Source organism: Pteropus vampyrus, unplaced genomic scaffold, assembly GCF_000151845.1.
Source record: "Pteropus vampyrus isolate Shadow unplaced genomic scaffold, Pvam_2.0 Scaffold109, whole genome shotgun sequence".
Classification (NCBI taxonomy): domain Eukaryota; kingdom Metazoa; phylum Chordata; class Mammalia; order Chiroptera; family Pteropodidae; genus Pteropus; species Pteropus vampyrus.
The window spans coordinates 4606580-4621523 of record NW_011888890.1 but is presented as its reverse complement, the minus strand read 5'-3'; the positions used below and the strand labels follow the sequence as shown (position 1 = coordinate 4621523).

The 14944-nt window shown below is 35.3% G+C and overlaps 1 protein-coding gene across 1 annotated transcript in view; it reads right to left on the bottom strand.

Moving 5' to 3' along the window:
- ADAMTSL1 (ADAMTS like 1) overlaps positions 1–14944 on the bottom strand; it is a 409445-nt gene that overhangs the window by 235839 nt on the left and 158662 nt on the right. Inside the window, exon 10 of the mRNA XM_011365360.2 lies at positions 3293–3343. Coding sequence (XP_011363662.1) covers positions 3293–3343 — 51 coding nt within the window. The remainder of the gene's footprint in view (positions 1–3292; positions 3344–14944) is intronic.

The window sequence follows — 14944 nt, the reverse complement described above, 5'->3', positions numbered from 1 at the left end:
ACCATGGAGACATTAATTATTCTATAAGTAGGGTTTCATGTACATGTGGTCCTGATTTCTCTGTTCACGAGACCAGATAATGTGTGTTTCCCAGTTACAGAGAATTTCTTCCACATTTTCTTCGTACTGCTCAAGTCCAGGCAACAACTGTTATCTTCACTGCCAACAGCCTAAACTTGTTGCCAAATACAATATTTTCCTATGCATATTTATTTCCCCAGGAGACACATAAAAATGTTATTATGGGGAAACTGAGGACTCTGGTTAGTCCTTAGGAAACTTTTTGATCCTTTCAAGAGAACGAAGCAGCTTTGTAGAGAGATTTTCTTCCAGAAAGGTAAGACCAATTCTCATCTGTCTCCACGTAAATCTCTGGAGCTTCCCTCTGGAGGTGGAAAATAGGTCTGATTCACACTGAAACTGGGCTGAATGTGTAAGTACGTACTCATCTTGGATTTGATCTGACACTGAAGTGGGAATATGTGTTTGAATGTACATTTAATCTCTTAGAACATTAAGATGCCATAAAAGGAGCACATTTTCTAATCGGTACTCTAACATCCCTAAACTTGACCCTTCTAAAGAAAGAGTTATTAATTTCTGTCTCAGTATTTGGGCCTGACTCATAATTTTATAAACAGTAATAAGTATCCTTTTCAATGTCAGTGATCACAGAAAGACAAATGATGCTACTATTATTCGAAGAACTTATAGTATGGTTACAGCATGCAACTATAGTTTTATATGTGAAAAATTATAATGTGAATCCTTGCAAAATAATAGGGTTATGAGGAAGAATTTCAAAGCAAAATGTGTGTGGGTGCTTTAAAGAAAGTATAACAATAAGTGAGAGAGGACGTCAGTTAGGATATGTTAAAACAGGGAGCAGGTAAGTGTTTGGGGGAAAAAAGCATATCCAAGAATCTTGCTGTGAAAGAATAAGAAATGAGTTCATATATCAAATATTTTAACTCATTTGGCTTTTAATTTTTTAAACACAATTTTAGAATTTTAAATTCTCGAAATTAAAAATGTGAAAAAGTTGTATGTATTAATTATGAATTAAAGATAATTCATCAGGCTATCTTTTTATATTATGTTCAGATAAGTGTTACAGTCAAAACTGAAAGCAAGAAAAAACAATCTAAAAATCCATTGATTGTGTTTTGTATCTGCACTGTGGTCTTAAGCTCATTTAAATAATTTCAATAAGTGAAGCCTTCTGCCTTGATCAGCAGGTAGCTGCCATCTGAGAACCATTTTTGAGCCTCAGTTCTTATGAAATGAAAATATATTTGTAGAAAAATCTTTCATTTACTAAGACTTTATCAGTAAAGCAGAATATCTAACTTTAGAATTAGTTCAGTAACAGAAGTGCAAGGGGTAGGAAATACAGTCTATCTGCTAATTGTCCTTTCCCAGTGAGATGCATGGACAGGCCAATGTGTACACAGGACAGGTGCAAAAGGACATTAAGGAGGCTTGTTTTAATCTATTATTGAGAATAGTGGCTTCAGGCATTTGGGGAGAATCCAAATACAGAAGAAATCAAGTTTAATCTAGGACAGACATTAATCATACCAGAGAAATATAAACATGAGAGATCATAAATACACAAGAAATTTAGGAGTGTCATTATAGGAAAGACATAAACTTGCTGTTGCTCACCCCGACACACAACTTTGCCTTTGTCTTGAAATATATGGCCTTCCCACAAATAGATACATAGGTCCTATGGATACTTATTTTATAGATACAGGAATTGAAATCAAATAAAGTCTTGGTTCAGTTAAATTAATCTTTTTATATTTTCATTCCATTATTTTTTCAAGAAGAAGAGTTTACTGTGTAAGTTTGGTTCTGGATCAAACCAGCCAAATGATACATCAGTAGTGTTCTAAAGTCATTTATCATCTTTATTAATATAGAAATAAAAAAGCAGGAGAGAGCTGACTACTGAGGTAATCCCTTAGTGGAAGAACTTAAAAAAACCCAAACTATATATGGTATAAATCAAAGGCTCTTCTCTATGTGCTATCATTAGAATGGTGAAAAGGGAGTTTCCTGCTAGTCAGTCTGGATGAAAACTGGCACTAGTATATAGGTATTAAATAAATATCTACGTTTGTGTATGTACATGTGTAAATACATATGCATTAAATGCAAACATATATATGAATATTTGTGTAAATATATATGTCTATATATGTATGGTATATGGGGGTGATGTGAGAGGAATGAGTCAGAGAATGAAGCATCATTGGGGTGTTGGAGTAGATGACCTCAAAAACCTCTACTTGGATTCTAATTCACTAAATATTTGGAGATTTTCAAACTTTGCTTTATTTTATAGTTCAGAATAAAATTAATTTCTGGGCTTGTTTAGTTTGAGATTAAGCAAACTACTGTGAGTTATTTTCACCCAGTGTCCTTGTGATCTGATTTAAACCGTGGGTTCTAAATAGCAGCTGTCTCTCTGAGGTCCTAACGAGCCAGGAGAAGAGAGCAAAGGTCTCAGCACAGTGGAGATTTCAAACTCATTTCTCATGTCTGCTCCCTGAAGGGTTGTTTCCAACGTGGCCGACAGTACACGCAGCAGCCAGCATACTTTTCAGCTTCTCCAGTTTTCTTATGAATATATTAATAAAGAGAATAACTTCTCTTAAAAGCTCCTCAATCACTTTTATTATTTTTCTAGTTTTAAAAAAATACTGTACTTTAAAAAAGCACCACCGTGCATGGAATTTTAAAATGTTTCGGAAAAAGAGTCCCCACAAATGTTCTGAACAATAGGAATATTTAAAAAAAAAACAAAACTGCCTTTTTGTACTCAATTATCATTTCTTTGGGAAAAAAAAAGAGAATATTTAAAGCCTCTATTTAGAGTAATACCACATCTGGAATTCCACATTTGTGGTATTGCGATAATACTTCAGGCTTTGTTTGTTTAACAGTTAGCAACAGTGCTTTAATGACTAGGGTTTAGTCGCAGAGGAAATATAGGAAAGGGAATGAAAGAAAGACATAACACAAACCCATACGCTGTATCCAATCAGAGTGAATTACTGTGTCCACTCCAATGGAATATGATCCTATCTTAAAATAGTTTTTGAATGATAAGCTTCCAGTCTGAGCAGTCCCGTATTATTCAAAAGCAGAGCTCAGGATGGACTGGAAAACACAGTATCTACCATCTTATTTTTACAAAAAAACACAAAATCTCTATACACATATGAAAGAAGCAAAGACCGATTGACTAATTCTAACATCATCAGGATGATGGATTACGTACCGAGGAAGGGGATGGTAGAGGTCATAGGGCATGATCTGCTTGTATCCGTCACTGTTAGGAACAATAATGCCAACCCTCTGAGTAGAAGGTACACACAATAAAATAAACACTAAATGATTACATTATACACATTTTTTTTTAGACAAATGCAAAACAACATTAATAAATTGTCTCTGAAAAACAATATGAAAACAGTTCAATATCTTTATGCTAGCATATGCTTTAGGATGAGGCAAGTTCTTTGAAAGGGCACCATTTACTATAATTAGTTCTCTGATCCAAGCAGGAAATACCACTGGAAAGGGTGGTGGCAAGAAAACTTGGCACCTCATCATTAACTATGACACAATAAGCTTGTAAATGTTCTTTAATCCCCCAAATTATAAATCCTATGAGGTCATTATTATCATCATTATTAATGTTACTTCCAGATGCTCACCAAGCAATTATCGTTACTGTCTCACTTCTAATGAAAGAGATAGCTATATGTAAGAGTACGTACCTGGGAATTGACAATATTACATAATTTGCTATATAACCTAGCAAATAGGTTTCTTCTCTTGGCAGACCTAAGGATTTTAGTAATAGCTGGAAAGCAGCCACTTGGTTACTTTATCAAGGGAAGGGGAACTAGTGAATGTAATATGTAACTAACAGCAAAAGTAAGATCCCTACCAAAATAAAGGTAGGGCAGTTAAAATGAGATGATAAATATGAAAGACTTTTTTTTTTGTCTATAAAATGTGATATAATGTTAACTGCTATTATGGTGATGGTTGTGATTACCATGACTATTGGTAATATACCTAGTGCCCTGAGAAATCTGAGATTTAGAGATAGAGACTAAGAAGCCATAAGAAATGACATGATTGGCTGTGTGGCTAATGGATTCACAAGAAATGATATTAGAGGCTGTGTGGATGTCCCCAGAGGCCTTTAGGACTCCAATAAACTACCCTAACCTATCTCATTGATGTCAGCTAATGCCTCCATTGGCAAGACTTTCTCATTCCTGAGTCCACTGGCTTGTGAAAGATTTATGACCCACGAATCTTAGATAAAAGAGCTAGTACAACAGACCCTGCAACAAGAGTAGGAGACAGAGCTCAATACACAGATATCATTCTGGGGGCAGAATATAGTAGGACATGAACAGAGGGTGATTATTTTGCAAAAGACACATGACAGGAAGTCTCTCTTTTGTATTCAAAAGGAACTCATGTATTTTATATGTATCCCTGGATGGATGGGTATATATTTATGTATACATATTCAATATGTGTTTATATTAAAGACTTTTCATCTCATCCTCTGATATAGTATTTTATTTTTAAAATATGGCTTGCAAACCTAAGTCTTTGGGTAGAAAGAGTGAACTGGTTATACTGTGCATCGGAAAGATAAAAAAGATAGGACTAAATGGAGATCATAAGGAGGAAAGAGAGAGATAAAGAAGGCAGTTCCTGAAAAAATTACTGAAAGGTAAAAGGATACATGAGAAAAATTAAATTTGAAATAAAATGGGAAACAAAGCTATGAGGATAGATTTCTATTCCTAAGAAGGACAACTATTGGAGTAGTAATTTACTTATTTATCTTACCTAACTAAAATTTCTATGTTCATTTGTATGACTAAAGTTTTTGTACTCATTTGTATGACTAAATTTTTATGGTGTATGTATGTATTACCCTTAAGTAACAACGTTAGCTTTTGAGGAAGCTCAAAGTGTCACTGTACTAACACAAGAAAGGAATGAATATTAACATTAAACTTTTCTCCCTGTTTTTCCAAGTAGAGAAACTTCCCATTGTTTTCTGCCTTCTTTTGACAGACAAGAAATCGGATGTGAACGGCTAATCATATCTGTTCTTTCCAGTAATTCTTACATCCACTAATTAAGGGCATTTTCTTTCTAAAAGAACTATATTTTAATTAATTCCAACCTTCTAAAGTTCTTTTAATAAAGTAGAACATAGCCTAATAGTAGTTAATTAAGGAATAAATCAAACTGACTTTGCAGTCATATTTTAGCTAATTCTAATATCTTTACTCATGTCTACATCAATTTCTAAAGTCAGAAATGCATATCACTGCCTTCTCTTCTGAAAAAATTTATAGCTATAATCTGTTGCCCTCAATATTAGAATGAAGTGTTACAGATCTTTGTCAACTGATTTATCAGCTGATGATATTTAAAATGGAGGCAGTAATACTGAAGGAAACAGGCTAGAAAAGAAACAAGGGGGAATGCATAGATTTCAAGATGTTGGTCTTTGCTTTCAACTGATTTGGAAATTACATTTTTGTTTGAACAAGGAGCTTTAAAACTAGATTCAGCAAAACTATAGCTATATTTGTCTTTCTATGGCATGGGTCATAGTGAAGACTCATGAAATGACTCTATGGCACCTGTGAAAACAGAAAGATATCAAAACAATGGTGCTCTATCCAGTGCTGTTCATGCATATTCGTGTGCATGGGCTCTGCTCTCTCTTGGGGTTCATGCCATGGCCCTGGCCTCTCACCACACTGTCACAGAGGGGCAGGCAATGTTGCCAAAATGTAATTTTCTATTGCTTGTCTTTTATTTTAGGCAAGTGTACATATTGAGGAATGATGAAAAAGGATATTATTTAGAGATTTTAAGTTCTTCCCTTGTTTAAGTCTTGATTTGTTTGTGTGTTTGTATGCATGTATTCTTACATATATCTGAATGGGTGGGGAGTGGTAAAGGAGGCAAAAATGATTTAAAAAATAATCACAAAGGGAAGACATTAAGAAACAGTTGTTTGAGGGTAAAACTGCTCATTCTTTATTGCCTTAACGATTCTGACCACTCATGCACTTCTTACATTGAGGAATCCCCAACATCAGGAGTTGTGGTGGGAGGAACATGAGGATGAGGAAGCAGTCATTCTGGACTCATGTGGTGTAAGCAGAAGAAAGACATTGTACCAGATCCTCTCAAGTCCTCATCTTGCTGAACTGCCCACTGATAAGAGAATGCTTCAATGTTGTGATAGGCCCATGGAATGAAATATTATGCAGTATATAAACGTGAAGACTTTTGAACCACTTTTGAACTGTGACATGGAGAATGTTCAAATGTAATGTGAACTGAAACAAATTTGATATAAAATAGAATATACAATGTGATCCATAATACTAAGAAAATTCATATGTTCATATATCATTTATATAATCATTTTCATAATGTCTATACATATGTGTGTGTGGACATGTGAGTACAATATGTGTACAAATGTACACACGAATATGTTAGAAAAAGCTCCAAACAGTTGTTAGTTCCTCGTGTTTGAATATTGGTGTTTTTACTTTCTTTTTTTTTCATGTTTCTCTGTTTTCCAAGTTTTCTATGATGTAGTTACAGGAATTAGAACATTCAAGCAAAACAAAATTCAAGTCTGAGAAAGTATAAGATGGAAACATCTGAAAATATAATATAAAATATAAATGAGGTCACTGGTTCAAATTCCATGTGTCACTTAAAGATTATTGAGTCTTTGTCCTGAAATTATCTCAGAAGCTATTTTAGAACAATAACCCTGACTTTTAAAAATTAAGCCATATTCAGTCTCACAATACTCCGTTGTGGAATCTATATGTTGTGATAAATCTCTAAGAAAAATCCTAATATAATGAACTCTGTGGGCACTTAATTTGTGGGGTTCTGTGTGTGTGTTTTAATAATGGAAATAAATCATAAGTAGTCCCTTTCATGGTTTCAACTGTCCCTTTTAGTGAACCTCTTGGGACCTTTTGCCTCTTCTCCTGGGCTGTACAGCCTTGTTTCTGACTTCTTGATAGCTGGATGTGCTCTAGGTTTGTTAAGCCCAGAGAGTCCAGACAACTCATTACCTTCCCTTGCAAATGGCTTCTTCTCCTGTGATCATTTTTACTGTTCAGAGCACAGCCATCCTCCCATCCACCCATGCTAGATACTGTGAGACATCTTTGCTTCTTCTCTTTCTCATGTTCCCTACAGGCTCTCAGTTCTTCCAGTTGTGATGTCTGCCAACTACATCTCCTTGTGACATGAGTTTGGGCCCATTTGCAGCAGTCTCCAAACAGATGTGCCTGCAGGCATTGCCTCCTTCAATCCAGCCTGCTCATTGCTGTCATATCAATCGGTATTTTACTTCCAAACTCAAAGGTCTTAAGTGGCTCCATAATGCCCAACGAAGTTTCTTAGTCAAGAAATTACTCAGGCTCTTCTAAAGCCTATCCTTATTTTCTCTCTCAACATCTAGCCAGAAATTTTCTCTTCTTCCAAACACCCATAGCATTAACTTCTCTCATCAATTCTATGTACTAACTTCTAACTATTTATAAGTTTTCTTTAAGTACCATGGGACAGAATCCATATTGGTCCTTTACTGTATCTCTTAACACAGTGCTCTATGGAGACAATTAGTAAACATTCACTCAATAAGATCATGCCATTGGCGTATGCGAAAGCAAGCAGTACAACTATCATCCAAAGTTAAAGCAAACAAACAAACAAAAAACAAGGTTAAAAAAGCTTCCAAACTGCCACTGACTGTGCACATCTTTAGTCCCACTAGCTCTGCCATCTGTGTGAGGGAGAGTAGTTTGGCAGTTTGGAAAGGCTGCTCTAGCAGGCAGAGATGACTGGGTGACCTGAGGCAGAGAAAGGCCATCTTAATGGCAAACGTGCTTCTAGCCTGCTTGGCTTAACTCTGTATCTCATCCCACTGGGAATCTCCCAGAAATAGCCATGACAGTTTTTTTTTTTTTTTTAAATTGTCTCTTCTCTTTCTGTCTCATGTGTCTTTCAGACACCATACTGTTTTGTAATTGTGCAACTCAACTCCTCCAGGATAGTCTTGGGGCCCAGACTCCAGTTGACTCCTCTTTGCCTTTGTCATAGTACCAAGCAGAGAACTTGGCACAGGATAGGTTCTTAATACTAATACTAATACTACTACTACTACTACTACTACTACTAATAATAATAAATGAATGAATGGTGGGAGGAGTCCCAGCATGGAAGAGAGTAATTCATCTTCTCTCGACAATTCCAGAATCATAGAAATCAATCTTTTACTAAGCAACAGAATGGAGCAGGAGAGAAGTAATAAAAAGTTGGAAGAGACATAAGCATTTGTTTTTTCATTAGTGGCAGAGAACTTAGGATCATGGCTCAATAAAAAAAGAGGACACACTCAGGAGTGGGAGAGGGAAGGTCAGTTCTGTCACTCTCTTACTGTGTGACCTTGAATGCATTACATCTGGACTTCCTTTTTGGTCATCTGTAATATTCAAGTATTGGATGAAATCAGGAGGTTTAATATGAAGTAAGAATGGGTGCCGGGAAACCCATCTCATGGAGCTCTATCTTACCTGCTCCCTTCTTCGTGGCTGCTGAAGGCAGAACTAGGAGCTTCATGGACCACAGAATATGACAGCACAAATGCTGCACCTAGGATCAGGTTAGCTGAGTTCATGTAGTACAGGAAGTACTCTGGAAATGGAGGCGCTGAGATCCATGACCCAGCTTTCTTTTACGCACCCTAACTTGGGGCAGGTCACTTAACCTCTTTGGGCTTCAGATTTTTCATCCGTAAATATAGATGAGAGTCTCTGTCCTGCTAATCTCCTAGGGATTATATAACTGAACTGAGATAAATGGATGTGAAAGCACTCTATAAGCTTCAAATAGAAGTAACACTGGGCAAGTCATTTTACAGGTTTGGCTCTAATTTAAAAATAATAGCTGACTTAAGTTGCGTGCTTGTGCCTTGCTAAAGCTTTACATGCATTGTCTCATTTAATCTTCATAGGTACTCCTGGCTCATTTTATGACCACAGCAGTTTGACCTAGAAGTCCAATGCGCTATCCACTGCACCACAGAGACAATGTCTCTGGCTCATTTTACAGATGGCAAAACTCAGGCCTAGAGAAGTTAAGTAAAGAAGTTACTTAGCTAGTAAAGTCAAACGTAGATTGAGGTTAAAAATGAGGATCATGATAATAATACCTGTTCTATTAACTCACAAGTTCATTAAAAGAACTGCACAAATACTTCTACTTAAAATGTTTAAAATGTAATGTAACAAGTGATTTTTATTACCAGTGAGCTGGCTTGGTAGAAGAACTGAAGTGCCCCAATAATTGAGTTATAACTGATTGCCTGATGACATTTGGTATGTCTATAAACTTAGGAAGGATATGACCATGCACTCTAAAAAACACCAGAACTCCGCTTTATTTATCTCATTGTAAATAATGCATGAAAGTGGAACTGAGATTTTATTACGATCTTTCTTATTGCTTACTCATTTAAATGAGGTTGATCAAAAGGAAGGTAGTTGCTACTTTTCTAAATCATTTACCTATTGTAATAAAACACAAAGACTTTTGTGATTAGGGAAGCATTGTATTATACTTCAATTACAAACCATTTTCTAGTTCTCACACTGAATTCTCCTTTTTTGGAGATGATCATGGCATAAATGCCATGTTAATTAAATGGCATAAATGCCGTGTTAATTAAATGGGAATTATTAGACAATTGCACACTAATTATCTTAATTTCTCATGGTCATTATATTTTCAAAATCTGATAAATGTGATTAACTTTCATAAAGATATTACCTAGGATTTTGCATCTACTATTATAAAAACAAGAAATAGAGAACTATCTTTTTAGACTCATATAGATAATTCTAGAGTTTTATCTTTTTGTGGAGAGAGCTGCTTTTGGGAGAGTATAGGAGTTTCTCTGAGGTAATATAAACATTATCGAAACCAAGATCTTAGTCATTTTAGCTGCAGCAACATTTATTGAGTGTTTATCGTATGTCAGGCAATCTGCTAAGCTTTTAAATGTATTACACCATTTATTCCTCATGACTGCTCTATGAGGTAAGCACTGTCATTATCCTCGATTCACTGGATGAAAAACTGAGGCTTAGTAGGAAGAAATAATTTGCCAACGGCTACTCAACCAGTAAGTGGCAGAGCCAGGATCCCAAGCCAGTCTACTTTACCCCAAAGCTCCCTTCCTAACCACCAGGCTGTATTGCCTTTGGACTAACTGGTCATTAAGTTAGTGTGACCAGGTTTTTACATGCCCACTATACATCCTGCCTCTCGCAATGAAGACTATTTCTTTTAAAGTTGCATTAGGATTCAGTTATCAGATTTTGTTCATAATTTGGTCCATGGCCAAGATGACTTATATAATTTTCTGTCAAATTAAGTGGAGGTGGACAAAAAACATCTACTGGAACTCCCCAAGAACTGCTGCTCGGGGCATACAAGTTTGGGCCTTTGTTTAGAACTTTTGTTCTGAATCCCTTGAGGGCGGGGGAATCTGGATTCAGTTTCAGCTAGAAACAGATTTGTTTGCTAATAATTGTGACCGTGATAGTGTGATGAGTGAGAGCTTTTTTCACTTGTCCAACCTTGCCAGTTTAAGCCCCCTTCATTACTGCCTTGGAGGGAAAACAAGAGGTCTGTGCCAAAAAAAATCTGAAAAGGTGCTTCTCTGATCTTCTCACAAACAATGTCTTGCACAATTATCCCCAGATAGCCTTAACGGTCCTGCCAGTCTCAGACTGAGATATGTAAGGCCAAATGTAGCCTATTTTACATTTGACTTAAAGCCACTTCAAAAGTATAAGGTGTTTATTAGCTGAACTAAAACTATGCCATTTTATTTGTTGATGAGCCAAAGGCATATATGGTGGCTTTCTGGCTAAGCGACAGACTTTACCCTTCACCCAAGAGGCCAAGATGACAAAAACCATCGCACAAACCAGCAGACAATGCATTTTAAAAAAATTTCCCCCAGTGTAAAACAGAGCTATGACTACAGCATGGCAAGCACAAGAGAGGGTTTTACATTAGATTAGATTCCAAGTGTCTTAACTATATGGGAAAGAGTTCCTACTATAGCATTACATTAATGAAGCAGAAAATAAGTTAAACATGTGTAGGTCCCTGGCATACAGGAGGGTCATGCCTCTGGACTTCTGGGACTATCCAAGTTGAGACTACCACCCGCACATATGCTATGCTGAGTATACAGCATATGATGAGACTGGTGATGTCCCAGCTCCAAGCGACCAGTGAAAATTATTCTTAATTTTAGCTAAAAGCCAACACATTTTTAACTTTACTTTCTCTTCCCTTCCATTATAAGCACTAAGTTTGGCTTCCTTTTTGAGGCTACTTTTGGCTAGGAAACAAAGTATTTTATCGCCTCATAAAAATGACTGCATAAATGACACCAGCAGAGAGCAACAAAGCTCTCTTAAGATGGAACTACTGGCTGTCAGGTAGGCTTAACGATTGGTCTTGTAGCATAAGGAACTCAAATTCCTGTCTTAGAAAAATGTTGAGTTACTGTATGTCATAGACTTTCAAGCTTGCTTTAGAATAGCTGAAACCAAGAACTAAGTCACTAAATTCTATATGTCTATTGTACACAGTAGGATTTCATTTGTGTTATGAGCTATAAACAAGATGAAAGAAATATAGCGAGAGAATAAACAGTGGTTATCTGTAGGCAATGGAGATTTCTAGTGAGTTTTAATGTTTTCATTACAGCTTTTTAACTCATCAACATTTCTAAGTTAGCATTAAGAGTCAGAAAAAGTCATAAAGACATAAAAATTATTTTGAAAAGAATAGGCTAGATGTCAACAATCTTCTTAGCCCAGAGAACCACTAGATGAACCATGAACCAGTCCACAACCATGGAAGCCAGTTGGTGAGTGAAATGAGTAAGTGATGTCATTCATTAGTTCAAATATATAACATTTACTTATTGTAAAAGGAGATTAATGAGAACAGTGATGCTATTTTGGTAATCAGAAAAAAATGGATTATCGAGGATTTTGGCTAATGATTGTCACACCTAGTTGGTTTTGGTTTTAGATGTAGTTATAAGAAGTTCTCATTATCACAGAGAAGTAGTTGCTAGTAGTAACAGTTTTCACAGCTCACCTTGCAATCTTAGGATATTTATTTTTTTCAATTTAACTGACATAATCGAAGACTTTAACGATAAGGGCAAGAAGTATTTACTTTGGTAGTATAAAATTTTTACAATTGTTACAAGTATTTTTATAACTTAGCTTAGGTCAAATAAGTTAAAATTAGTTTGACATGTTAGAATACACTTTTTGTGAGTTACTTTTTAAAGATACTTCAAAATATGTAAAATAAAACTTAATAAAGCAACTTTATGGAACAACAGGTTCTGTAGGCACAGTCTGAAAACTATTCATTTAGTGCAACAAATAATCCCCTTACTCCCATTTTATAGGGGAGAAAACTGAGATGCAGAATTGTAAACTAATAAACCTAGGGTTACAGAATTAGCGTCCTTTTTGCTGTCCATGGTCCTTCCAATCTTGACGGAATAAACGTGGCTATCTGAATGGCATTTGCTCTCAATATGTAATGGGCCCCAAATCTTACTCTAATACATGTAAAGTGAACAAATGGCTCATTGGCTAGAAAAAACAAATTTCTTTTGAAATTCAAAAAATATGTGACTTTATCTGTACTAAGATTGTCTCTGTTTTCTCTTTTGGGGGCTTCAAATTTTGGACACAAAGGCATTGGTTTAATATCATTGTGTCACTCTTGATTTTATTATTAGATAGTTAAATTTGTAGTTAGAAAACAGTTCCTTGAGGGCTTGATTCTGGTATTCTGATGAGATCTATTCTATAGAGTCTATTTATCTTCTTTTCTCAGACCATCACTTCTCATTTTCTCTTGGAATTCAGAAAGACTGCTTTAATCTCAGGCATGCAGATGAATTCAATGAATTTCACAGCAATCTGAAGTATTTTAACCTTAGAGAAGCATATCTATATTTCCTAAAGCAGACTTCTCTTAAACGTCTCCTATTGCCATCTTAATTTTTACAGCTTTGTTTAATTACTTCTGCAATAAAAAAGCAGCTTCCTGACATTTGCCTCTCACTTATTTTTTTCTTTCTTTTTTTTTTTTTAACAGCCACCTGTCCCAACATTTATACATGTGCTGCATTAGATGTTTTAAAATAACACTGGATGCAGAAAAAGCACAAATTACACAGGAAAACTTCTTTAGATATAGAACGGCCTTTTGGTTTTGGATAACAAATAGGCCACAAATATTACTCCAATAGAGAAGATACATAAAAATCAGAAGCCAGAAAAAACTACGTAAATTTTTTTCTGATTATAAACATTTTCTTAAGATGGTTAACATAATGCTTTTATTTCACAACTGTCTTCCATGGCCATCTCTTCGTTGAAATTATTTTCCCAGTAGAAAAAAGCTTTATGCAGTTGTGAGAGTGAACTCATTTCTCTTAGAAATACATATACAAATTTTTATGGAAGTGTATGTAAGACTTCAAGGTCTCTCTATGGCTGAGCTGACCTGCCTGTAATGGGATTAACTGTTCTTTTCATGTACCAGTCTTTCTGGTATAGATATGGATAAAGATGTATAATAAATAGAATAATTTTTAAATAGGGTTGAATTACATTAGTAATAATTATCTTGGCTAAATATACTTCATACCTTTAATATTTTCAAAATAAAGACGTCCAAGCAAAATTCTGACACTTCATTAAGTTTTTTTTAACCATATACAATGTTAATACATTATTTTCTGGTGTAATATAAAGCCAAATTAAACTTTGCCTAAATTATATAATTATAAAATATCTATTCTTTCTGTTTCTTGCACACAAACTTATCATTCTGAATTCACTTTTATGAGCTATGAAACAAGCAGTTTCAAATAACACGTAGAATTTAGAATTCATGACTGAGGCAGAAAGAGTACAAGTAAACTTTAAAAAGTTAACAGCAGAAAGCAAAAATTAAAATTGTATTCAAAGATAAAATGATTTTTATCTGCGTTGCTCATGTAGCAATTTAATTATACAAAGTTTTGCTTTATGCATATATATTTAGTAAACTATGATTTTAAAAAATAACATCGAGGTGTTTCTCAGAAATTGAAGGAGCTTGGGAAAGAATCCTTTGTCTTTTGGTCTTCAGGATTAGTTTTGTAGAAGAGTTTTCTTACATCCTCTCTCATACGATGGGGATGAGTAAGCTAATAAAGAGATTTACTATGAAGGGGTGCAATAAAGGCAAATATTACACCTAGGTAAAGATTCTTGACCTGCACTTGTATGACTACTCCTCATCTGAGATATTTCATTCGTCGGTCTGATTCTTGATCCTGCAAATAACTGAAAGCCAATTATGGTTTCCAAAAAAGCAAACAAGGACATGTGGAAACATCAAGTGTCTCTTTAAAGCTCCTAATTAGAAAGACCTTAAAAAAATCTGACTATTTTGGAAATACATCCTGCTTTCTCTTTAACGAGGACTGAGTTTGTTCAAATGTAAAACTGTTCTAAGACTGGTTTTGATTCTAGTTAATCGGTGTAGACTACCACAGGCTAAAATGGGTCAGCTGTGACCCTGATATATGGTCTGCTGTGGTCAGGTCACTGATCAAGTAACAGTTAAAATGGAAAGTATCCTGAGAACATTGTAGCATCACGCTTATTAAGGTCCACTGGTCTGGACCTTGTTAAGGAGGGAAACAAGTAACCATAATGAAAGAAAATCAGAAGAG